This window comes from Acipenser ruthenus, chromosome 32 (genome assembly GCF_902713425.1).
Source record: "Acipenser ruthenus chromosome 32, fAciRut3.2 maternal haplotype, whole genome shotgun sequence".
NCBI lineage: Eukaryota > Metazoa > Chordata > Actinopteri > Acipenseriformes > Acipenseridae > Acipenser > Acipenser ruthenus.
In genome coordinates, this window is record NC_081220.1 from 3,126,063 (window position 1) to 3,152,693 (window position 26,631).

A 26,631-nucleotide genomic window follows, 5' to 3' on the forward strand; every position below is an offset into this window, starting at 1 on the left:
TTCTGGACTAATGGGGGATTTCAACTTCCCCTGTATAAAACGGGAAAACCCAATGGGGGGCACGACGGACGAAATTGCAATGGTGGAAATGACAAATGACTGCTTCCTAACCAAATTTGTCAAGGCACCGACTAGAGGGGAGACATGCCTTGATTTAGTCTTTTCAAATAATGAAGACAGAATAACTAAAACAGAGGTCAGAGAGCCATTGGCAAACTCAGACCAGAACATGGTCTCATTTGAAATATTTTTTAAAACCCCAAAAGTAATGACTAAAGCTAAGGTTTACAATTTTAGAAAAGCAAACTACGACTAACAGAGACTAATAGAAGTAGATTGGAGTAAAATAGAGAAAACATCCACAGAAAAAGGGTGGCTGTTTTTTAAAAATGTAGTACTAGAGGCACAAAACAATTACATCCCAAAAGTAGACAAATCTAAATCTAAAACAAGATGGCCAAAATGGTTTAATAGATCAATTAAAAAAAATATTCAGCGAAAAAAGGCACTTTACAGAGCGTTTAAAAGGGACCAAAAACAAAGCACACAGAAAGAGTACTTGGAAATGCAAACACAAGTCAAAAAGGAAGTTAGAAAGGCCAAGAGAGAGATAGAAATCAATATTGCTAAGGGGGCTAAAACCAATTCTAAAATGTTTTTCCAATATTATAACAGCAAGAGAACATTCAAAGAGGAGGTTAAATGTCTAAGAGACACAAATGGCAAAATCATAGATGAAGAAAAAAAAATAGCAAATATATTAAATGATTACTTTTCACAGGTTTTTACAAAGGAGGACACGGACAACATGCCCCACATGTCGACCTGTTCCTATCCAATTTTAAATAACTTTAGCATAACAGAGGCAGAAGTGTTAAAAGGACTAGGAGCTCTTAAAATAAACAAATCCCCTGGGCCAGATGAGATCCTCCCAATAGTACTCAAAGAAATGAAAGAAGTTATTTACAAACCGCTAACCAAGATCATGCAACAGTCTCTTGACACAGGGGTTGTACCGACAGACTGGAAAATGCAAACGTAATACCGATCCACAAAAAAGGAGACAAAACCGAACCAGGTAACTACAGACCAATAAGCCTGACTTCTATTATATGTAAACTTATGGAAACTATAATAAGATCCAAAATGGAAAATTACCTATATGGTAACAATATCCTGGGAGACAGCCAGCATGGTTTTAGGAAAGGGAGATCATGTCTAACTAACCTACTAAACTTTTTTGAGGATGCAACATTGAAAATGGATAACTGCAAAGCATACGACATGGTTTATTTAGATTTCCAGAAAGCTTTTGACAAAGTCCCGCATAAAAGATTAATTCTCAAACTGAACGCAGTAGGGATTCAAGGAAATGCATGCACATGGATTAGGGAGTGGTTAACAGGTAGAAAACAGAAAGTACTGATTAGAGGAGAAACCTCGAAATGGAGTGAGGTAACCAGTGGTGTACCACAGGGATCAGTATTAGGTCCTCTGCTATTCCTAATCTACATTAATGATTTAGACTCTGATATAGTAAGCAAACTCGTTAAATTTGCAGACGACACAAAAATAGGAGTGGCAGACACTGTTGAAGCAGCAAAGGTCATTCAAAATGATCTAGACAGCATTCAAAATTGGGAAGACACATGGCAAATGAAATTTAATAGAGAAAAGTGTAAAGTATTGCATGCGGGCAATAAAAATGTGCATTATAAATATCATATGGGAGATAGTGAAATTGAAGAAGGGAACTATGAAAAAGACCTAGGAGTTTATGTTGACTCAGAAATGTCTTCATCTAGACAATGTGGGGAAGCTATAAAAAAGGCTAATAAGATGCTTGGATATATTGTGAGAAGTGTTGAATTTAAATCAAGGGAAGTAATGTTAAAACTTTACAATGCATTAGTAAGACCTCACCTAGAGTATTGTGTTCAGTTCTGGTCACCTCGTTACAAAAAGAATATTGCTGCTCTAGAAAGAGTGCAAAGAAGAGCGACCAGAATTATCCCGGGTTTAAAAGGCATGTCGTATGCAGACAGGCTAAAAGAATTGAATCTATTCAGTCTTGAACAAAGAAGACTACGCGGCGATCTGATTCAAACATTCAAAATCCTAAAAGGTATAGACAATGTCAACCCGGGGGACTTCTTTGACTTGAAAAAAGAAACAAGGACCAGGGGTCACAAATGGAGATTAGATATTATTATTATTATTATTATTTATTTCTTAGCAGACGCCCTATCCAGGGCGACTTACAATCGTACGCAAATACATTTCAAGTGTTACAATACAAGTAATACAATAAGAGCAAGAAATACAATAACTTTTGTTCAAGCAAAGTACAAGTGTGACAAACCACAACTCTTGTTTTATTGTTTGTACTGATTTTATTTCTATGAATGTATGAAGACTTATAATCTCTTTGCATTGTGTTGCTATTTAGACATTTTCAGTTTACTTATTAAAAAGCACAGCTATGTCTATTGGAAATAGATTATCACTCTGGCCAAAGTTTTGCATCATCCTATAGAATTAACTCATTTTGCTTCATAAAGTCGAATGAAACCTGCTGAATAATGTTATGTTAACATATTAAATTACATACCGCTTTGTAGTTTTCCATATACTTAACAAAAAACTGACAATTGAAAATTGTGACATTTTGAAATCTAACATGAAATACTGTACTAGTATTATGGCTTCCGGTAGACTGCTGCGATATAATTTAGAAGTTTCTTTGATTTGTGTGATGTTAAATCAGATATGTGAATTATGTTCCTATGGTTTGTTTACTGCATGGGGGTGTGAGTTGAAAAGTCTGAAGTGTCCCAGACTGTCCATAAGAACATAAGAAAGTTTACAAACGAGAGGAGGCCATTCAGCCCATCTTGCTCGTTTGGTTGTTAGTAGCTTATTGATCCCAGAATCTCATCAAGCATAAAGGGGCATTCAGAACAGAAAATAGGAGGCACTTTTTTACACAGAGAATTGTGAGGGTCTGGAACCAACTCCCCAGTAATGTTGTTGAAGCTGACACCCTGGGATCCTTCAAGAAGCTGCTTGATGAGATTCTGGGATCAATAAGCTACTAACAACCAAACGAGCAAGATGGGCTGAATGGCCTCCTCTCGTTTGTAAACTTTCTTATGTTCTTATGGACAGTCTGGGACACTTCAGACTTTTCAACTCACACCCCCATGCAGTAAACAAACCATAGGAACATAATTCACATATCTGATTTAACATCACACAAATCAAAGAAACTTCTAAATTATATCGCAGCAGTCTACCGGAAGCCATAATACTAGTACAGTATTTCATGTTAGATTTCAAAATGTCACAATTTTCAATTGTCAGTTTTTTGTTAAGTATATGGAAAACTACAAAGCGGTATGTAATTTAATATGTTAACATAACATTATTCAGCAGGTTTCATTCGACTTTATGAAGCAAAATGAGTTAATTCTATATCTTGTTATTGTATCTAAAACCGAATCCCCCGAGTCGTGGGTCTGGCTTGTTCTCAGCTGTGTCCCCAGTGGGTTCAAAGCCCAGCTCAGGACACTGGAAATGCAGCTGAACTCACACACTGAGAACAAGCAGGCAGCAGAGAAGACTGAGCCCACACTCCAGGGCTTACATCATGAGACACTAGCAAAGGAATTCCATGATACAGAGGGAATTAAATTTCTCATTTCATGAAGCCAATATTATCAAACCTGCAGCAGCATCTCCCCCTTTGGCAAGCTTGTATTTTTCAATGTCTCCCTTGGATTTGTTCGGTTCCACCGCAAGTCTCTCAGGAATCATTGACAGTTTAAAAAAAAAAAAAAGAAAAAAAAGACAAATAGAGATAATGGGAAAAAAGATAACGTGCCCTGTATATACAGAGATACTGTAAAACGCACAGGAACTGAAACTCAATTTCAATAAAACCCTTTCTAAATAGCAACAATTGCCTTAGGATGTACTTTATTGTCACTCTAATGACAGCATACCAATACAAAATACAAGCAAAACAAGCCATATTTTGCGCAAAAGGAATAAACAGCTAATAGTGATTCCACAAAAGCACCAGCTCTGTTACTGTCAAACAGTCTGAGGCAACTTCATTCTGCAGATTGTTTGTATTAATTATTCATAGACTGTATAAAGTATGAATGTAGTAATAATGGTAATGTTGCAGCATGTATGTTTTGCAGGTTAACAAATGCAAAATTAGTGAAAATTGTTTGCTTATAACCCTTTCATGTTTTACAGTATATTTATAGAGCTCTACTATTGTGAGGCTGTCTTAATCGCACATACAAAAATCTACCCATTAAAAAAAAATGATAGGAATTTTATTTGTATTTCAATCCCATTGCACTGAAGCAGGGCTCCAGTATAGCTTGGGGTTTCTCAGTCTTTAAAACACTCAAAGCAGATTCATTCATTCAAATTCAAAACAGCATTTTCTCCATATTTTCGAGGCCATTCTAGTTAGATGAAGGATATACTGCAGCCACACATGAAGACATTGTTGGTTTTAGTTTCTTTATAACAATTCACTTCTGTATCGTACACTGTTCTCACTGACATTGGTACAGTAATGCCATTTATAGCTCAAATTACATTTAAAAAATATAATATATGTTATCGGTAGTTTGTTTAATATGTTGGGTTCATATCACACATATAAGTGTTCAGAGAAAAAACTTGGCATATATTTCCAATGTGTCCCTTCTAAGTTGAATTACCCTGTAACTCTGTCCTAAATCCTCACCGCATGAGGAGTGAGATTCATTTCCAATTCAGGGGTAGGAGTGGAGCTGAATCCCAGGGCTCTCCAGTTCATTGTGAAAGAATGTGTCTGTCTCCTTCAGTCTGACACGCTCCCCTTCTCAGTGTCTCTGGATTCAGGCTGCCTCTCACTCCTGGGGACCCCCTTCATTTACTGCAGGGTGAGACAGAGACAAGGAATCAGAGTTCTCCACACACTCCAACAAGCAGGGTGGAGAGGTGAGGGACTGGGAGGGAGGGAGGCTGGCTCCAGTGTGAATTCGCTGGTGTCTTTTTAGGTGCCCTGACGCCCTGAAGCTCTCCCCACATTCGGTACAGTGATACGGCTTCTCTCCAGTGTGAATTCGCTGGTGTCTATTGAGGTTTCCTGATACTCTAAAGCGCGCTCCACACTCAGTACAGTGATACGGCTTCTCTCCAGTGTGAATTCTCTGGTGTGATTTTAGGTTTCCTGACTCACTGAAGCTCTTTCCACATTTAGTACAGCGATACGGCCTCTCTCCAGTGTGAATTCGCTGGTGTTTTTTTAGGTTTCCTGACTCACTGAAGCTCTCCCCACACTCAGTACAGTGATATGGCTTCTTTCCAAGGTGAATTCGCTGGTGTTTTTTTAGGTGTCTTAATTGACTGAAGCTCTCCTCACATTCAGTACAGTGATACGGCTTCTCTCCAGTGTGAATTAGCTGGTGTTTTTTTAGGTGTCTTAAATGACTGAAGCTCTCCTCACATTCAATACAGTGATACGGCTTCTCTCCAGTGTGAACTCTCTGGTGTGTTTTTAGGTTTCCTGACTCACTGAAGCTCTCCCCACATTCAGTACAGTGATACGGCTTCTCTCCAGTGTGAATTCGCCGGTGTCTATTGAGGTGTCCTGACAAACTGAAGCTCAACCCACACTCAGTACAGTGATATGGCTTCTCTCCAGTGTGAACTCTCTGGTGTCTTTTTAGGTGTCCTAACTGACTGAAGTGCCCCCCACATTCAGTACAGTGATACGGCTTCTCTCCAGTGTGAATTCGCAGGTGTGTTGTTAGGTTTCCTAACTGACTGAAGCCCTTCCCACATTCGGTACATTGATGTGATATCTTTGGCTGGAATATGTTTTCTGAATCCTTAAACAACAAGTCAATAGACTCTTCTTGAATGTGGACAGGCTGCAGTTCAGTCTCCTCTTTAATGTGGAAATGATCCAGTTCAGCCTCTTCTTGAATGTGGACAGCCTGCAGTTCAGCCTCTCCTTTAATGTGGACAGGATTCAGTTCAGTCTCTTCTTTAATGTGGAAATGATCCAGTTCAGTCTCTTCTTTAATGTGGACAGGATTCAGTTCAGTCTCTTCTTTAATGTGGAAATGATCCAGTTCAGTCTCTTCTTTAATGTGGACAGGATTCAGTTCAGTCTCTTCTTTAATGTGGACAGGCTCCAGTTCAGTCTCTTCTTTAATGTGGACAGGCTCCAGTTCAGTCTCTTCTTTAATGTGGACAGGCTCCAGTTCAGTCATCTCCTGTTTAATGCAGACAGGTACCAATTCCAGAACCTCCTCCTGCTTAATGTAAACAGACTCCATTGTTGTTCCTTGGCTCTGACCAAGATAAGACAGTCCTGAAAACAGAAAATAAAATGAATTATTATGATCTGTTCTCTATTGGTGTGTTAAGACTTACAACTCGGACGTGAACTGGCTCAGGTTCGATCAGATTCAAAGATTCTTATCATTTGAGGCCCAGTTTACACTTGACTACAGACTAGGCTGGCTTTGGCCCTGTATGCACATGAATAGCCTCTGAACTGTTAGTGAGTGCCTGATGATCCCTTGCCTGAAGACATTTCCCCTCCCAAAACACAGAGACGAAAGTGTTTAAAATCAACAAGCCTGTCATTTGTGTCACTTGTTTGTTTCTACTTCAAGGTGTCCGTTCCATGCCAATTAGGATTTCATTTTGCCATCGGAAATGGAGCGGAGCATTGAAAACATGCATAGTGGACATTTAAAGAAACAGGTGTTATTGTCTTCATTTACACATCAGACTGACAACTCTTCTTATGTGGAAATGTAAACAATAACTTACATTTATATTCTTACCCATGACCCATGTCTTATCTTTGTGTTTTTATAAATATTACTTTTATACACAACTGTTTTTAGTTTTTAGCTAAAAATCTTTGTTTTAAAATCCCCCATCTCTGCTGTGTGCAGAGTGGGGGAGGGGCAGGCCTTTGTTAAGAAAAAAATAAATAAATTGTTTTTGTTTTATGTCGTGTGTTTGTGTGCCCCTGCACTGGTAAATTTTGCAGTGTAGGTAGTTTTTGTCTGTCTTGTTTTTGTTTTTTTGTTTTTCAAAAAATAAATAAATAAAAATGAGTGGGCAATCCGAACAAGCCCCGTAAAGGTGGGCGCAGGTGGCAGCGGACACTGCGGTCCCCTTCAAAAATATAACAAGGAGGCATGGGGTCAGGTGCCTCCTCAGAGACACCCTCTCGATTGAGGGATTTGTTAAGGCCATGGCCAAGGTGGTGGGGCCATCGGCCATCATGGCGGCCTCCAAAATGTACGGGAAGGCCGTGTTCTTCCTGAAATTGGAGACCGCCGCCAACACCGCAATTGTGAGGGGTCTCGCGGTGGCGGTGATATTTATTCCCATCAAACCGCTCGCGGGCCTGGGCACAAGGGTCGTTCTGTCAAACATTCCACCTTTTTTGAAGGGCGACCTGCTCAGGCCCCACTTACAGGCCCTGGGGGAGATAAAAACATCTATCCACCCCATCCCGCTGGGTTGCAAGGACCAGCCAATCCGCCACGTACTATCTTTCCACCGCCAGGCGGGTCAGAAAGTGGTGGAGGGCAGCTTTGTGGTTCCCTTCGAGGGGACCAATTACATCATTTTTTTATTCCTCGGAGGAGGTGCGGTGCTACCACTGCAGGGAGCTGGGGCACCAGAAAATGAGGTGCCCCAAGCTCAAGCAGGGCGCTACATCTGCACAAGCACCGCGCCCCTCTGAGTCCACCTCCCCCCGGGGCCCTAAGGGGCCTGCAGACAGGGCTAAAGAAGTACCCGCCCCCCTCCCAACAACATCCGATGGGGGAGGAGGGAGAGGAGGCACCTGAAGCAGCCAGACCCTCTGCGCTACCTGGGAGTGCGCAGGGGAAGAAAGCTGCTAATGGGGCTAAAGCAACACCTGCCCCTCTCCACAAAACAACCAAAGGGGAAAAGGGAGAGGGAGCCCCTGAAGAGGCTGGACCCTCTGCACCACCTGTGAGTGCGCAGGGGGGTAAGGCCGCTGACAGGGCAAAGCCTCCCCTCAAGGAGAAGGTGGCGGCCAAGTCCTCTGGGGGAGTGATGCAGGGGGTAACAAAGCCCACCACCACACCATCTAGTGGTGGGTTAGAGGGTGTCCCTGAGAAGGAGACTCCCTCACTGGAGCCCCCTGTGAGGAAGCCGCCCAAAAACAAAACAAAACATCTCTCCCCCCCGGGACTTGGAGCCTCCTGCTAACGGAGGAGAAACCGTTACTGTTGTGCCCACCGAGACGCAGAAGGGGGTCTCCTCCGATGGCATAAGGGGGAAGAGGAAGGTACAGGCTGGGCTCTCCGATGGGGAGAAGGGAGACGACAGGCAGGCCGGCTTGCTGTCGACCACCAGCGTGAACGTGGAATCCATGCCGGTGACAAGAATGAGGGAGGGGGAAGAACCTGAACAGGTAGAAGGAGGTAGATCCCCTCCCTGCAAAGACTGAGGACAGCCTGAGACTGTGCTTCAGTCTGTCAAAGAGGGGCCAGAATCATATGGTTCAGCAGCAACAGTCCCCCAAGAAGGTCCTTCCACCGACCTCTCCTGCCGCGTCCCCCAGGTGTGGGACAGGGGAGGGGTTGGTGAAATTAAAAATCATTCATTAATTCATTCTGGAGCCCCTGCTGCACAACCCCCATCCAAGTGTGCAGGCATTAGAATCCCTCGCAGTGCGAAGACTGTTGATCTTGGCCAAAGTGACCAGAGTGGGATCTCCTGTATCGAGAGCGCTCGGAGTAGCTGACTCCCGAGTCGCTGGTTGCCAGGGCAGCTCGGGGGACCGTCAGAATGGCCCACCAAGCGACCCAGGAGTTCAAAGAAGTGCTCCACCCAGACTCTGTCAGGTATCTCTCCGGTCCTGCTGATCGAATCAAAAGCGTGGGATCCCCCCTCAGCCTCTCCTCGAGAACAACCTGAGCAGGATCTTGCAGTTCTCCTCGACCCCCTTCCCCGCCGCATCGAGGTGAACCCTGTACGCGGTGGTGCTCCACACTCTCCATTTCCTCGCCCTCGTCTCCCACCGAGACATCACTTGGCGGGAGCCCCTCAAACCCCCAGAGGGAGGCCCTTTATTCCCCGCTGGTCCCTAGAGGAGCTGGGGAGTTATGATGGAGGGTGCTGCACGGAGCTCGCACGTCGCGAGAGATCCTGCAACACTTCACCGACTCGGACGCCACATGCCCTTTCTGCGGTCAGTCTCACATTTAGTTTTTGTGCACCAGGCTGCAGCAATTTTTCCTTCTGCTGAAGAATCTTCTGCTGCAGTTCTGGCTGCATTTTTCCCCCAAACCTGTTAATTTTTGGGCGCCCTGTTCGTGGCTCCACCAAGAAGAGAAACCTCCTAGTGAATCTGCTCCTGGTTCTTGCTAAACTGGCAATTTAGAACACCAGGAAGTGCAAGATCACCAGAGAGGGTCTCTTTGAATGTGGGGCCATGTTCAGGGCCCTGGTCCGGTCCCGGGTTAAGTTAGAGCACACCAACGCGGAGTCCGCTGGTGACATGACGGCCTTTGTCGACCAGTGTGCTCTAGGTGGCCTGCTCTGTACCAACCCCCACTTTTGTTTTGAACTTTTAATTTACAGACCTTTTAACCGTTTTTTATTAGTTAATGGCCAGTCTTTGTTAGCACCAAACAAAAGGGGGTGCTAAAGCGAATTTTTTCACTGTCTGCCTTTGGGCAGCTGGTGTAGTCCCCCTACTGGACATTTAATATGACGACTACTACTACTACTACTACTACTGTGAGGTCGCACTTTTCTGAGCTCCTCACTTCCCACATTAAAAACTTTAAAAAACAGTTATTTCAACTTTTTATTTTTCAATTCTTTTTATAAATTCAACTTTCTAAAGTAGTAGTGCACCTTTTAGTTTAAAAATATTCTGGTTAAGTTGTTTTATTTTTAAATAAAACACTTATTTAGTTTTTCCTTTCTCTCCCTGCACTTGCAGGAGAGATTTTTCTTTCTTTGAATTTTCTTTTCTTTTAAAATCACATTTGCACCACACTTTTAATTTTCCCTTAAAGGTTTTATTTCTGTCTTTTTATTGATCTTATTTTTATGTAAATAGCTTTGTAAATAGTTTTAGTTTTTGTGTTAAAAATCGTTTTGTTTTAAAAATCCCCCATCTCTGCTGTGTGCAGAGTGGGGGAAGGGCAGGCAGGGAGCACAGGCTGTGTGCTCCTTTGTTTTGCCCTTGGTTTAATTTTTGATTTTCTTTTAAATTTAAGACTATTTTTTAGTTTTAAACTTTGATTTCTTTTTGAATTTTCCTTTTACCCCTGCACTATTGTAGTGCAGGGGGGTGTCAATTTGTATTTGTTTATTTATTTAAAAATAAATAAATACGTTTGTTTGTTGGAAAAAAAAACCTTTGTGTTTTTCATTGTTTTATTTTTATTCTGTTGTTTTAAAAAAGAAATAAATACTTTTTCTTTGTTTGTTTTATTTTTAATTTCACTACTCCTGCACTATTGGAGTACAGGGGTAGTTATTTTTCATTTTTTATCAAAAAAAAAAAACTTTGTGTTCTGTGTGCCCCTGCACTATTGCAGTGCAGGGGTGTGCAAGTCTGTTTGTTTATTTTTAATTATTGTTTGTTTGTTTTTTGAAAAAAGAAATTAGATAAATAAATAAATAAACAAAGACAATAAAATTATGAGTGGGCAAGCTCCACAAGGCCCTAAAAAATGGGCAAACGTGGCTGCAGGGGAGGCTGCAGCCCCTTTTAAAAATATTACCAGGAGGCACGGGGTCAGGTGCCTCCTGAAGGACTCCCTCTCAATCGAGGGCCGTCTTCTTTCTAACATCGGAGGCCACCGCGAACACAGCGATTGAGAGGGGTCTCACGGTGGCGGGGATCTTCATCCCCGTCGAACCGCTCGCGGGCCTGGGCACAAGGGTCGTCCTTTCGAATGTGCCACCTTTTTTGAGGGACGACCTCTTCATGCCCCACTTGCAAGCCCTGGGGGAGATTAAAACATCTATCCACCCCCTCCCCCTGGGCTGCAAAGACCAGGCCCTCCGCCACATCCGAGGTGGGGGCGGCGGAACCAGCTCCCGAGGCAGGCGTGGGCTCCGTGGATAAAGCGGAGCCCATGCAGGCGACTCCGGCCGAGGGGCTGGAGGGGGAGGACCAACTGCCCCTCCCAGAACAAGAGCTGCCTCGGGCTCCCGAGGCAAGCGTGGGCTCCGCGGATAACGCGGAGCCCATGCAGGCGACCCCCGCCGAGGGGCCGGAGGGGGAGGAAGAACCACCCCTCCCACAAAAAGAACTGCCTCAGGCTCCCGGCTCCGGAGACGAGGCGGATCCGGCCCCCGAGGCAAGCGTGGGCTCCGCAAACAACGCGGAGCCCATGCAAGCGACCCCTGCCGAGGGGTCGGAGGGGGGGGGGGAAGAACCACCCCTCCCAGAACAAGAGCTGCCTCAGGCTTCCCTCTCTTGCGGCGACGGGGGTTCCGGCCCTCGTGCCGCCGCGGAGGGGGACGAGTTAACACCCCCTGAGGCAGAGGCGGGCTCTGAGGAGCCCGCGTTTACATTGATCTCCGGAGCGCGGAAGGGAGGGGAAGAACCGGAGAGGGCAGAAGGTGGTGCCCTCGCGGTAGATCCCCTCCCCGAAGTGCAATGGGGCCAAGAAACCGGTCCCCGACCCAGCATCGAGGGACCGGTTCCAGTCACCGAGGGGGCGCGGGAGGAGCCCCTGAAACAACAACCGCCTCGGCTTCCCTTTCCGGCGGCGACGAGGGCTCCGGCCCTTGCGCGGCCGTCGGGGGGGGAAACATCGCCCAAGGTGGTCCCGGTGACTGATGCGGGGGAAGGGGAAGGACCCGAAAGGGTGTATCCCCTTGCTCTAGGGGAGGGAGGGGAAGGACCCGAAAGGGTGGATCCCCTTCCTTCTAGGGAAGAGGACGGGCCTGAGACCGGATCCGGGACGGGGACCATACGGTTCACCTGGTGAACGCGTACGCTCCGTCCTCGGGTCCGGCGAGGGTCCAGTTTTTCCGCCGGATGTCGGCCCATCTGAACACCATCGGCGCCGACGAGCTTGTGGTCCTCGGGGGCGCGAGCCCTACCCGCTCTCGTCGGCCGCCCTGAGAGAGCTGATCGCTCGGCTCTCTCTGGTCGACATCTGGCGGTGGCAACACCCGGACGCCTCGGCCTTCACCTTCACCCGGGTGAGGGAGGGGCGGGTGTCTCAGTCCCAGATCGACAGGTTCTACGTCTCGCGGAACCACGCTCATTGCGTTCGCTCCTCCGACATCAGGCCGGCGCCGTTCACGGACCACAACCTGTTGGCCGTGACGGTGGCCATGGTGCCAGCTAGGCATTTCTCCACCTACTGGCACTTTTGGACGGTCTGGCACGGCAGGCGATCTCGCTTCCCCACCTGGCGTCAGTGGTGGGACGTGGGGAAAGCGCAGATCAAGGTCCTCTGTCAGGAGTACACGAGGGGCGCGAGCAGGCGGAGGGACTCGCGGATCGAGCGGCTGGAAAGGGAGCTGCTCGATCTGGAGAGCCGCCTGGCTCGCGGGGACCAACTCGAGCAGAGCGCGTACGAGGAGAAGAAGTGCACCCTGCGGGACCTGCAGCTCCAGCGGTCCCGGGGGGCGTTTGTGCGCTCACGCGTCCAGTTCCTCCGGGAGATGGACCACGGCACACACTTCTATGCGTTGGAGAAAAAGAAGGGAGACCGCAAGAACATCACCTGCCTCCTGGCGGACGACGGCTCCCTTCTGACGGATCCGGAGAGCGTGAACGAGAGGGCCAGGGCTTTCTACTCTGCCCTCTTCTCTCCGGATCCCGTCGACTCCGACGCGTGCAGGGTTCTGTGGGATGGGCTTCCCACGGTCGGCGAGGGCGTCCGGGACGAGTTCGAGGGCCAGCTGACCCTGGCCGAGCTCTCCGACGCCCTCAGTCAGATGCCCTATAACAAATCGCCGGGCATCGACGGGCTGACCGTGGAGTTCTACAAGAAGTTTTGGGACTTGATGGGGCCCGCCTTTGCGCGGGTCCTGGCGGAAGCCTACGAGACCGGGGAGATGCCCCTTTTGATGAGGCGGGCGGTGATCACGCTCCTGCCCAAGAAAGGGGATCTCCGCTGCCTAAAGAACTGGCGCCCGGTCTCGCTGCTATGCACGGACTATAAAATCGTGGCCAAGTCCGTGCTGGCAGACGTGATCCACCCCGACCAGTCCTACACGGTCCCGAACCGTCCCGAAGGCGTTCGACCGGGTGGATCACGAGTATCTCTTTGGAACCCTGCGAGCATTCGGATTCGGGCCGCGTTTCGTCATCTGGTCCCTGACCGCGCCCCTCGTGTTTAGGAGAGGAGTGCGTCAGGGCTGCCCTCTGTCCGGACAACTGTACGCGCTGTGCATCGAGCCCTTCCTCTGCCTCCTTCGCAGGAGGCTCATGGGGTTGGCGCTCGGCGCGTCGGACACGAGGGTGGTCCTGTCGGCCTACGCCGACGACGTGCTCCTGGTGGCCTCCGACCCGGTTGACCTGGAGAGGATGCAGAGCTGCCAGAGCGTCTACTCTGCCGCTTGTGGTGCACGTTGGCGTCACTTTTGTTACGCCAGCTGCACGACCTGGGCTATGACCGGCAGCTGTTCTGGATCGACCTCCGGGGAATACGTCTCCCCGAGCTGCCGGTCTTTTACCAGGACCTGCTCAGGACCCGGAGCATGTTTTCTATCGGCCGAGACGCCGTTCCGACCGAGGGCGAAGGACTCCTGCTGGAGCCCCTGCTGCACAACCCCCACCTGGGTGCGCAGGCGTTAGAGTCCCCCTCGGTGCGGCGCGCGCTGATCTCGGCCAAGGTGACCAGAGTCTGGGATCTCCTGGATCGCGAGCGGTCAGAGTGGCTGACCCCCGAGTCGCTCGTCGCCAGGGCGGCTCGGGCGACCGTCAGGACGGCCAGCCGCGCGATCCAGGAGTGCAAAGCAGCGTTGCACCCAGACTCTGGCAGGTATCTCGAGGGAGTTCTCAGGACCGGGGAGCCATCTTCCACCCCCCCCCTACCCCCGGCTCTCCGGTCCTGCTGATCGAACCCAAGGCACGGGCCCCCCCCCCCCGGCCTCCCCTCGAGAACAACCTGAGCAGGATCTTGCAGTTCTCCTCGACCCCCCTCCGATCCGCGTCGAGGAGGACCCTGTACGAGATGACGCTCCACACCCTCCACTTCCTCGCCCTCGTCTCCCGCCGAGACACCGCTAGGCGGGAGACCCTCCGACCACCGGAGGGCGTCGGTCCCCAGTGGGAGGCCCTGTACTCCCCGCTGGTCTCCAGGGGAGCTGGGGACTTGGGGTGGAGGGTCCTGCACGGAGCGCTCACGTCAGGAGAGATCCTGCGTCACTTTACCGACTCGGACGCCGCATGCCCTTTCTGCGGTCAGTCCGAGTCGGTAAGTCACATTTATTTTTTGTGCGCCAGGCTGCAGCCGTTTTTTCTTTTACTGAAAAACCTTTTGCTGCAGTTCTGGCTGCATTTCTCCCCAACCCTCCTCATTTTCGGGCACCCTGTTCATGGCTCCACCAAGAAGAGGGACCTCCTCGTGAATCTGCTCCTGGCTCTTGCTAAACTGGCAATTTACAAGACCAGGAAGCGTAAGATGATCAGGGAGGGTCTCTTTGATTGTGGGGCCATGTTCACGGCCCTTCTCCGTTCAAGGGTTAAGTTAGAGCACGCCCACGCGGAGTCCGCTGGCGACATGGCCACCTTTGTCGACCAGTGGGCTCTAGGGGGCGTGCTCTGTACCACCTCCCCTTTCGTTTTACAAATTTAATTTACAGACATTTTTACCGGTTCTTTCTTTAATTAGTTAAGGCCTAGTTTTTGTTGGCACCCCTATTTTAGAGGTGCTAAATTGGGCGGCCGGTGCACCGACTGCCACTGGGCAGTGGGTGTAGTCCGGCTTACTAGGCCCTTAAATAGGACTACTACTACTACTACTACTACCATTAATAATAATAAGAGGCTAAAAGTTCAGTTAGTTGTGCTTAACAACATGCATTTATACAAGCATAAATAGGCTATACAAGGGGTTTAAATTTGCTGCATCTTTTGCATTCTTTCGTCTGTGTGTGTGTGGCTTTGTGGAGGAATAACGTGAGATTCCACCAGATAAACAGGATCTTGACTGCTGAAATCTCGTGAGACACAAGCACGATTCCTGCTACAGTTTACATGGGTTTTACAGCTATTTTTACCGTGAGAAAGCGATTGACCCTGCCCTTAAAGTCATGCTGACCAAAGGACGTTCTTTTGCTGTTTCATGACGTATTCATGTGCCAACGTCACACTGTAGAGTCAATTTTCACGTGCATGTAAACCCAGGCAGTCAGTAGCTTAAAGGTACTTTACCTAGATTGCTCCAGTAAAAACTCAACTGTATAAATGGGTAATTGTATGTAAAAATAATGTGATATCTTGTAACGATTGTAAGTCGCCCTGGATAAGGGCGTCTGCTAAGAAATAAATAATAATAACAATAATAAGAACATAAGAAAGTTTACAAACGAGAGGAGGAATGTGGAAGGGTGTGGGTATTCACTGACACGGGAGACAGAAATTGTAGTTGAAACACCACACAATTGCTCGGTTTAATTTTTACTCCTGTGAGTTGCACTGATTTGCTTGAGCCCGTAAGAGGGCGCTGTTCAGGGGCACTCGCAGGTGCTCAAAAATAATGAAAAACAAAAAAAAGTCAAAAAGAAACAGGGAAAATAAAATTGTCTAGATGAAGACATTTCTGAGTCAACATAAACTCCTAGGTCTTTTTCATAGTTCCCTTCTTCAATTTCAGTATCTCCCATATGATATTTATAATGCACACTTTTATTGCCTGCATGCAATACTTTACACTTTTCTCTATTAAATGTCATTTACCATGTGTCTGCCCAGTTCTGAATGCTGTCTAGATCATTTTGAATGACCTTTGCTGCTGCAACAGTGTTTGCCACTCCTCCTATTTTTGTGTCATCTGCAAATTTAACAAGTTTGCTTACTATACCAGAATCTAAATCATTAATGTAGATTAGGAATAGCAGAGGACCTAATACTGATCCCTGTGGTACACCACTGGTTACCTCGCTCCATTTTGAGGTTTCTCTTCTGATCAGTACTTTCTGTTTTCTACCTGTTAACCACTCCCTAATCCATATGCATGCATTTCCTTGAATCCCTACTGCGTTCAGTTTGAGAATTAATCTTTTATGCAGGATTTTTTCAAAAGCTTTCTCGAAATCTAAATAAACCATGTCGTATGCTTTGCAATTATCCATTGTCAATGTTGCATCCTCAAAAAAGTCAAGCAGGTTAGTTAGACACGATCTCCCTTTCCTAAAACCATGCTGGCTGTCTCCCAGGATATTGTTACCATATAGGTAATTTTCCATTTTGGATCTTATTATAGTTTCCATAAGTTTACATATAACAGAAGTCAGGATTTTTGGTCTGTAGTTACCTGGTTCAGTTTTGTCTCCCTTTTTGTGGATTGGTATTACGTTTGCAATTTTCCAGTCTGTCGGTACAATCCCTGTGTCAAGAGACTGTTGCATGATCTTGGTTAACGGTTTGTAAATAACTTCTTTCATTTCTTTGAGTACTATTGAGAGGATCTTCTCCGGCCCAGGGGATTTGTTTATTTTAAGAGCTCCTAGTCCCTTTAACACTTCTGCCTCTGTTATGCTAAAGTTATTTAAAACTGGATAGGAACAGGTCGACATGTGGGGCATGTTGTCTGTGTCCTCCTTTGTAAAAACCTGTGAAAAGTAATCATTTGATATATTTGCTATTTTTTTTTCTTTGTCTATGATTTTGCCATTTGTGTCTCTTAGACATTTAACCTCCTCTTTGAATGTTCTCTTGCTGTTATAATATTGGAAAAACATTTTGGAATTGGTTTTAGCCCCCTTAGCAATATTGATTTCTATCTCTCTCTTGGCCTTTCTAACTTCCTTTTTGACTTGTGTTTGCAGTTCCAAGTACTCTTTCTGTGTACTTTGTTTTTGGTCCCTTGTAAATGCTCTGTAAAAGTGCCTTTTTTCACTGAATATTTTTTTAATTGATCTATTAAACCATTTTGGCCATTTTGTTTTAGACTTGTCTACTTTTGGGATGTAATTGTTTTGCGCCTCTAGTACTACATTTAAAAAAAAACAGCCATCCTTTTTCTGTGGATGTTTTCTCTATTTTACTCAAATCTACTTCTGTTAGTCTCTGTTTCATACCTTCATAGTTTGCTTTTCTAAAATTGTAAACCTTAGCTTTAGACATTACTTTTGGGGTTTTAAAAAACACTTCAAATGAGACCATGTTGTGGTCTGAGTTTGCGAATGGCTCTCTGACCTCTGTTTTATTTATTCTGTCTTCGTTATTTGAAAAGACTAAATCAAGGCATGCCTCCCCTCTAGTCGGTGCCTTGACAAATTGCGTTAGTCATTTTCACCATTTCAATTTGGTCCGTCATGCTCCCCACCGTGTTACTAGTAGTAGTTTAGAGTACATGTAGCCTACGCACAGTTACCAGACTAACATTCACACTAAGTAATGCTTTGTGGTTGGTTTCAAGCTGACGAATCTAATAAATATAGGGGTATTTATTACTGTTCAAATGCAGCATCGATGCGTGGTTAGTTACAAAACTGCCTATGCGATGTATCTGCTCTGTCCCTCTCTCTTTGGCAGCTTGACTTCACCTCAGGTCCTTCTCGGTAGCTCACTTGATCAAGTCCTTGAATGTAAACAGTTTAGCTGAAAAGCACTTTTTTAAAACCAAGACTACAATCTTCCTAACCTCCAAGGAGTTGTGGGCTCTCTAAACGTTAAGTGGGAATGACCTTTTGTAATTTGCGTTGATCTTGCTTAACCGGCATTGGTTGCAGGTGTATTCTGCAGCATTTTGAAGCAGGAATCGATAACTGTGCCGTCTTTTGTTTAGTAACAAACTTAAGCTTGACTGAATTTTGTAACCGGATATTCTTATGACATTTTTGTTTTTGATTAAGTGAACAGTTTAAGTTGGTAGAGATAACAACAGGCTTGTATATTTCACTGGGCTGTAAGGACAGAGCAGAGGAAGCAGAAATGTGCGGTTAGTAAGATGGGCCGAGTGAGCGATGCTCAGCTAAGGATAGAGGCTTGATCCCATAGCTCTTCTTAGATGGGCCTAGAGGGGGCCCCGCTTAAATGAGGATAGACAGAGATCCTGACCGATGAGCTCTCCTTTTGCCGAAGGTAGCTTTCCTGAGGATCTGAAAACATAATAAAAGTTGCTCTGCTCAGTAGAGGCGCCTCTCGGGGCAATAGGAATAGCCCGATCGTAGAGGTTGAAAGAAGAATAGAAAAGGATTCCTTGACTGGTCTGGTGCTGCCCTAGCAAAGGAAGGACAGCGCTTCACATGGCAAGGTAGAAAAGCACACGAGCTGCGAAAAAATAGTGTGGCCGGGGGTCCCCTCTGACGTGGCGACCTGAGGTCGGGGGAGTGAATCACCCCCCCCCTCCCCCTCCTCCCCCCGGAGGATCCCCGGCTCCCTGCAGAGACCCCGCAGGAAATGGTTGCCACGATCTGAATATTGGAGGAAAGCTGCAGCATTGGAATCTCTGGAGGAGGACAGTTGTAGATTTAAGCTGTAAACTAAAGCAACTTTTGCATGTTGCAACAGTGAGCAGATCTGAAGAGGGAGCCAAGATCTGCTGTAGTGAGGAGCGATTAAGAGTAGAGGGAGGGATCTGATGAGCAGTGCAGAGCTCTGAGGAAGTAAACGATGGAGTGCTGTCAGTAGCGTGCGGTGGCCCAGCTGTAGAAAGCAGAGATCTACTGAAGCAGTGATTTGTACTAGTGAATGGTGGACTGCCATCGGTAGTGTGCGGTGGCCTGCTGTAGAGCGCAGAGATCTGCTGAATATTGGTCTTTGAGTGTTAAAGGGCAGCAGTGTGGCGTAGTGGTTAGGGCTCTGGACTCTTGACGGGAGGGTTGTGGGTTCAATCCCTGGTAGGGGACACTGCTGCTGTACCCTTGAGCAAGGTACTTTACCTAAATTGCTCCAGTAAAAACCCAACTGTATAAATGGGTAATTGTATGTAAAAATAATGTGATGTCTTGTAACAATTGTAAGTCGCCCTGGATAAGGGCGTCTGCTAAGAAATAAATAATAATAATAATAAAGGCAGTTTAGATGGAGCCGAAGATGGGGCTGGCTTTGGGCAGAGATGAAGAATGCCAAGATCTGAGGCCGCTGCATAACTTGAGGATGAAGAATGCGTTGCTCGGAGGCTGCTGTGAAACATATTGATTTGATCAGAAGCAGTCTATGAATGTATCGTCCTTTGCAGTGAAAGTAGACCTGCTAAAATGTATAGAACTTGTGGTGTTATACTGCCATCTAGAGGTTATGATTAGAATAAAACCATTGACTTCAGAAAGTGATGCAGGGTAGAATATTTGATCATTGCGATTAAGAGCCCTTGCGATTGGAATGTTTATCCTAAATGCTCTGATGTTGTATCGTGATTATATTTTGACAGAGGGAGGTAGAATGGGCTGTGAATGTGCAGAGTCCGCAGGCGTTGGCTAGTGAACCTCTGAAAATGCGGTTAAAGGTGACTGAATCACGGGAAGACTGATTGGGGGAAAAAAAATAAAAAAAAATAAAGGCTATCTGCTGCTGAGATGGCAGCGGCTTTAGTGGAGAATGTTTTATAGTACTCATAGAATATAGTACCCCCCATATCTAACAGAGCCCGATAATGTAGAATAAATACCATATTACTTCAATTTGGAGCGCAGCGTTTATTTTAACATCTCTGTCACGGTACTTTGCGCTCTTTCTTGATATTGCCAACAGCCGATAAGAAGCTCGGTTTAAATATTGCTTTGGCTATTTTAAACAAACAGCCGGTATGCACTGCGTTTATGAAGCTTGCTTAGTTTAATTAAAATGCATTTAAAAGTTACAACACCACGCTGCCAATATCTGCAACCGTGCGCTTAATCATATAAACACATTGCAAAAAAAAAAAAAAAAAAAAAAAAAAAGAGTAAAACACAAAGCTTTCTCAACTGGTGTATTGAAAAGTTACTGCTGCACACAGCCCGTCTCTCAAAGGGGAACGCACCAAAAGGCTGATTGCAACAACGCTTTCTTTCAGTTTCCATCGCGGACGCTGCACTTGCTGCCATTACCATTACTCTCGTAGCCTAATTTTAACATTTATTTATTTATTTAGCGAGGCGGTTAATTGATCAGGGTGGGATATGTGACGCTCCACTGTAATACGGTAGTGATCCGGCTCTTCACAGCGGTGTGGAACTTAGTGTCGCATGACTTGAGTGTAACACTGACATCTTTACCATCGACTATTTATTTGGTAAAAGACCCGAATGTTATTGTTTAAACTAGGTTTCCAGTTGGTGGAAACGGATATATTGTATTATTTGCTTTCAAATGTTTGGAGAGAGTGTGGTGCCTAATGGTAGAGGCTGAATGAGAACCAGATGCAATTACTGATGCTAAATTGTACTCAGACGATGCTTGATGATTCCTTGCAGTGTGAAACTGACTGGTGGGATACACAGCAAGATAGGGGAAAAACTGCCAATAAAACGATAGTGACACTGGATCCCACTAACGTATGATTTAATTGTGCCTGGAGCCAGATGGAGAGAGTCTCTTGCATGTGCGATGAAAGGAAGGATCCTGTCTTGATTGAACACATAGGAAGAATCCAGTTTTGAGCACAGAAGACTAATAGCAGTTACAGCCCGTGGTACAAGACAATCTTGAGACTGAACGCCTGCAATGGGACTGGAGCTGCTGCTGCGATGAGCGTGCAGAATCTGTTGATTCCTGAAACCCCCGAACCCTAGAAATGAGACGTCTGGGAAATATCTTGAAACGATCATCAGCCGAAATATACTTTGCTTTCTTTGTCGTCCATTTCTACTATTTTACCTCCAATGCTGAAAACTAGATTTTAGCAACCTAAATCAAAACAATGCAGCACCAACTTTGTCCCGCCCCCTCCTGCACAGTACAGATCACATAAAAGCAGTAAAGAATCACCGATAGGCTGATTAAAACTTTGTCATTTGAATAGTAAACAAGAACGTTAACCGCTTTGGAGAATTTTTTTGTTTGTTTGTTTTTTGCTCAAGTGCAATGCACACGGGACGGCAAAGGAATAAAAAAAGAGCCATCTACAGAAGGAAGATGCGTAGTTTGCGTCGCTTGCGGTGCTTGCGTTGTGCAGTAGTTCATTTAAACGAGGTTTCTTTTTTTCCCTCTCCGTACTTGTTTGTATGCATTGGCCCCTAAGAGGTGAATTTCGCGGTGACCCCTCAATGTCATGATTTCCGTGAAATCACGATTTAGGTAGACCCCTACTTATACCACACCCGGGGGATGTGGATATTAGAGTATATCCCACACCCTGTCGTGCCTTAATACTTACCTAACCCACCCCTAACAGAAGACTATTGAGAATGATTTGAGTTGATTCTCAGAGGGGGAACCCCTTTACGTCCCCCATGTGTATTTATCCAGGTCCAAAATGGATTTTGATGCAATAACAGCAGGCAAACATGGCAGAGATTGCAAATTCCAGTTTCTTATTCGCATACAGCAAATGTAACACAAATTGAATAACTGGGGTATTTCAGGGGTTAAATCGCTTTGGGCCACTTATTTCAAAGTTGATTCTCACAGAGGCGGAACCCCTCTACGTCACCCACATGTATGTATCCCACCCAAAATGGATTTTGATGCACTACTACAGTTTAAAGTTACCAGCTTGCAATAAGTGCAGTCGATCTGCGCTGTGTGCGGAAGTCAACTAATATCCATCTCTAGTAGTTGTTCTGCATTTGATTCTATATATTTGATCGCCCATATCAAATAACAATGTAAATTAAAAGATTCACTGTGCATTTTACTATTGTATCGTCATGCTGCCTCACGGTAATTGAGCAACCCTATCAATGGAGCAAAGGTTTAACACTTCATTACAGATTCATTTCTTTCAGTTTAGGGTCAATTTTACAAACTTGTCCTGTCTTAGTGTCTGGGATTATGGGGCCAGTTGGCTTTAGATTGACAAGGTAAATCACTCTTATTTTTGTTTGCTTTCATGAACTACGTAGTGGCAAGACGGCTTGAAGGATGGAGGAGGTTTGTGTACTTACAGCTGATAGTACCTTTAGGGAATATAAACAACCTGAAAAGCCAACAGGTCTGCTATCTGAAGGTGAAGAGTGCGCAGAATACCTAGTCCGAGGAAGAATGCAGTGAACAGCCAGCAAGAAAGTAGATTTCAATGTGAAACTGAAGCTGAGGGAGGGACTGCGGCTTTATGTCTGCATCGGCTCATCTGCAGAATGACAGCAGTTACTGTCTTGGTATAATGATGATTGAGTGCGAGGAATGTGGCTGCAAATCAATTTCCAATCAATCATCCAACCTAGTATTTAAAAGAAAGGTGATCCTCAATAACAAAGGGCAGCAGGTAAGAACCAGGTACACACAGAAACACAGGCGCAGTGTGTTTTGACGGACTTGCAGAAAATAACTTGATTATGGGATTTCGCAAACCCAAACTTATACTGGGACTGAAAAAATGTCTTGATCAAGACAGTAATTCTTAATCACAGCTCAGCTGTATTACTGATTGTGGTTTTTAGAGAGAGCTGTTTCAAGTCCAGATCTCGCACAGAAAATCATTTTTTGGCTTTCGAGCTGTAGTTCGATTACTTTCACAATGGGCAAGAAATGACATCTCCCTGGACGAGAAGCATAAAAAAGATCAATAACTCCGGAAAACACTGACCACGCACCGAAGAGGCACGAAGTTGGCGTGACGTCACTAGAGGAAAACATGCCGTGAAGAGATACTGGTATACAATGGCTTCAGAGTGTGAAAGCGATCCTTCTGATTTCTCCTGAACTGAACAATCTTTATGACAGCGAGAGCGAGGGTTCAAATGGAGTACACTGAACAATGCTGATTGGTATGAGGATACATTCTGTACAGCTCCCCCCGGCTACTGCAGTTAACTTGTGTGTGTTTTGGTCTGTTGTATCACGTTTTGTATCTGGCAATTAAATAACCAGATACAAAAAAAATAGGTTCCCCCTCTGTGAGAATCAACATTGAAATAAGTGGCCCAAAATGTTTTAACCCTTGAAATAAACCAATTACTTATTCAATTCGTGTTACATTTGCTGTATGCGAATAAGAAGCTGGAATGTGAATAAGAAGCTGGAGAATAAGAAGCCAACTTCAGCATCGTCACCCACCCTTGGTTAGTGAGAGAAGTGGATGCCTTACACCACATGTTTTTAAATCTGTTCTATCACGTTTTCAAATGGTAAAAGCTGATAGTGTTGTCTGTGTTGCTTGTTCAGAGTCACTACAGCTTCAATGAATTGAAGAAAAAAAGTCCCATGTGTGGAAATCTGGTAACCCTACTGACACACAGCACATTTTGATCGTATAGAAAGCAGCGGTCATTGTGAGGTTATTAACCACGCCGATGCACGTACAGTACAGGACACCTGACAGCTTAATAGAATGCAGTTCACGTACCGTGTTACAAACGGGACGGCGCTGCACAGAGCGGTACAAACTGTGCAATTAAAATCTCCGGTAGTACTACAGACGGGCCGCCGATAATCATCTCTGATTAACCCAACATGAATATAAATACGAACTCAGTCTGTTTCAAAGAGCACCCAGAGTGGGGCTCCTGAGTGGCGCATCCAGTAAAGGCGCTCCACATGGAGTGCAGGATGCGCTCTATAGTCTGGGCGTCGCGAGTTCGAATCCAGGCTATTCCTTTGCCGACCGAGGACGGGAGCTCCTCAGGGGGAGGCACTCAATTGGCCGAGCATCGCCCGGGGGAGGGAGGACTTAGGTCGGCCAGGGTGTCCTCGGCTCACCGCGCACCAGCGACCCCTGTAGTCTGGCCGGGCGTCTGCGGGCTTGCCTGTAAGCTGCCCGAGAGCTGCGTTGTCCTCCGACGCTGTAGCTCTTGGGTGGCTGCATGGTGAGTCCGCAGTGTGAAAAAAAGCAGTCAGCTGACAGCAGTCGCTTTGGAGGACAGCATGTGTTCGTCTTCGCCCTCTCAAGTCAGCGCAGGGGTGGTAGCGGTGAGCTGAGCATAATAAAATAATTGGCGATTCCAAATTGGGAGAAAATAAAAATAATTGGCAACGACTAAAAAAAAAAAAAAAAAAAGAGCACTCAGAATGACTGCGTTGCCACCTGTATGGGTTTGACCGGACAGTCCAGGAATTGGCATCTGTGTCCGGGTGGCAGGAATTAACAAACTCGGACGCCCGAATGTCCGCTTTTAAGTGAAACGAATAAGAAACACCAACCTTTCTTTAATATTTTCTTTGACATACCGTATAACGGGACATTTTGGAGTGGAATTTATTTTGGCTTTATTGGTGGTTTGGATTGAATCACCAATAATACTTCCACCAATCATAGCGTGGCATACAGTGTGCGATCCCGCCCTCTGACAAACTGGTGGTATGCAGCACAGGTTAAAGAAGCAGGCGCTGGACTAGGGAAAGAATGTGTCGGATGTCAAGTGAATATGAGAATTGCAATGAGTGATGAAGCCAATTTGCTTAAAATTTAAAACAGACCGGACATTTCCATCAATGGATTTCAGAAAGCTGGAATTTATGATGTGATCAGAAACTCTGAGGCTGTGTAAACTGTGCCTGCTACTGTGGTACCTGTAGGACTGTTCTTTTTGAGGTTAACCAGTTTTGTGTTTATTATTATTATTATTATTATTATTATTATTAAAGGGGTTAATTAAGTAGCAGCCAAAACTGTTTATGCCAGACTTGTTAGAAAATCTGTAACAGTGGTGCAAATGTGCTTTGGATTGTTACTGTCAATACGTGTAGACACTCCTATCCACCGTGCAGGTCTCTCAAAGTCCCTAAACAATATGTTATAAAATAAATTTGTTCTGCGCTGTATAAAAAAGCTGATTTTGCCAGTGCTTGCTAGTCTATTACCCAGTTTTAAATTTAAAGCGTTTTAGTTCTGGCTTTATTGTTAAAGTTTTCACAGGTGCAATACTGTCCTACAATTACTACATGAGACTCTGATCACTCCGCTGTGTTATGTTAATGAACCACAGCTAAGTTTTAAAACGGAGTTCGCAAACGCCTATCATTAAAGTGTATTGCAGTTAGTAATCCTTTCCAATTACTGATATCTTCACACTGAAGGGCCACATTAAGGATACATATTGTAACTCGTTTTTAGAAGGCCTTTCTTGTTCTCCAAGTTGCTGCAGTGACATTGTAGATGCTATATAACGAGTTACTGTAAATTAGATAGTGTTTCAGGAGACACATTAAGTAAACACGCATTTGAATGTTGTTGTTTTTTAATTAAAAGTAGAAATACAAAACTGGCATGTCTTTGTGAACGTGCTACGTGATAACTGGCAATTCAAAAACCGTCAAAATCTACCAGGCAGCAAATTTAATACCAGCCAAAATGTCCTGTTATACGGTGCATTAGTTGCTTAAAGGATGTCCACTCTCGTATTAGAAATGTGCTGCTTAGCACCGATCTGTACATTATGCTGTGCCCCCAGCATTTAAATACATAACCTTTAAAGTACAATACGGGTTACTGACGATATATAATGGTAATGTATAAACATTGCATATTTAGCGTAATAATATTGAAAACCCCGAACCAAATCAGAGTACATTTTGACTCATTTTGCCATAGTTTTTAACGTCTATTAATAACGTTTATTAATATTTATTATTGGGGGGTGCGAGATGTGCTGTGACACAATGCCTGCCGTCAAAAACGGGCTTTCGGGCTCAGAAATTATTTATAAAAAGAAAAAAAAAAAAAATAGCCAGGATCGTCGTTTCAGAAATGCATTGATTTACTACAGCGTTACTCATCAGCACAGCTGCTTGTCTCGGGTAAAATGAGCTTCTAACCTACCATGATATCATATAGCTACTGTTTGTCTGGCTTGTAAATTCGATTGCTAGAAATATCAAGAGCACAACACTGTGTATACATACTGCATGAACACTGATTGCATCGAGATCTGATGATATTGTGTTAAACTGTATTACAGTATACTGCCGTTTTGATAGAGCTAGGCTGTCCTAATATGTCCGGGTTTGGTCTGTGGAAAAGGTGGCAATCCTAGCAGGTTTAATGATAATGAAAATGTCTGTGTGCATCAAACTCGCCGTCCTCTGTATAATATTACACACACCCCCGTACCACACACGGGGTTTCCAGCGGCTGTAGTGAATTCAGTTCCAGTAACTCACCGCTCTCTTTCTCTCTCTGTCTTCTATCCCTCCTGTTTTCTCTTCTCTTTTTCTCCACGTAGCTCTCAGACAATGAAACCCCGGTTCCGATGGTCGGCAGACACACTGAACTGAAGGACCCACGACTCCTCCTGCCCGGACTTCAGGCCGCCGTCTCCCTTACAGGGCGGCAGGAAACCGTATTAGAGTACAGCGATCTCATTGGTCAGCCTCGAAACGCC

The 26,631-nt window shown here is 45.3% G+C and overlaps 1 protein-coding gene across 2 annotated transcripts; it reads right to left on the reverse strand.

Moving 5' to 3' along the window:
* Positions 1-4,327: 4,327 nt before the first annotated feature.
* Positions 4,328-26,631, reverse strand: LOC131703163 (zinc finger protein 239-like). 2 transcript variants are annotated; one of them, XM_059006124.1, is made up of 3 exons: positions 26,411-26,631; positions 5,249-6,388; positions 4,328-4,942 (listed from the first exon to the last, which is right to left on the reverse strand). In XM_059006124.1, the coding sequence occupies exons 2-3, from the start codon at positions 6,351-6,353 to the stop codon at positions 4,917-4,919; spliced, it is 1,131 nt and encodes a 376-aa protein (XP_058862107.1). In that variant the 5' UTR covers positions 6,354-6,388; positions 26,411-26,631; the 3' UTR covers positions 4,328-4,916. The 2 variants fall into 2 exon arrangements, with proteins under 2 accessions (XP_058862107.1, XP_058862106.1); XM_059006123.1 differs by having other exon boundaries at positions 4,328-6,388; positions 26,411-26,630.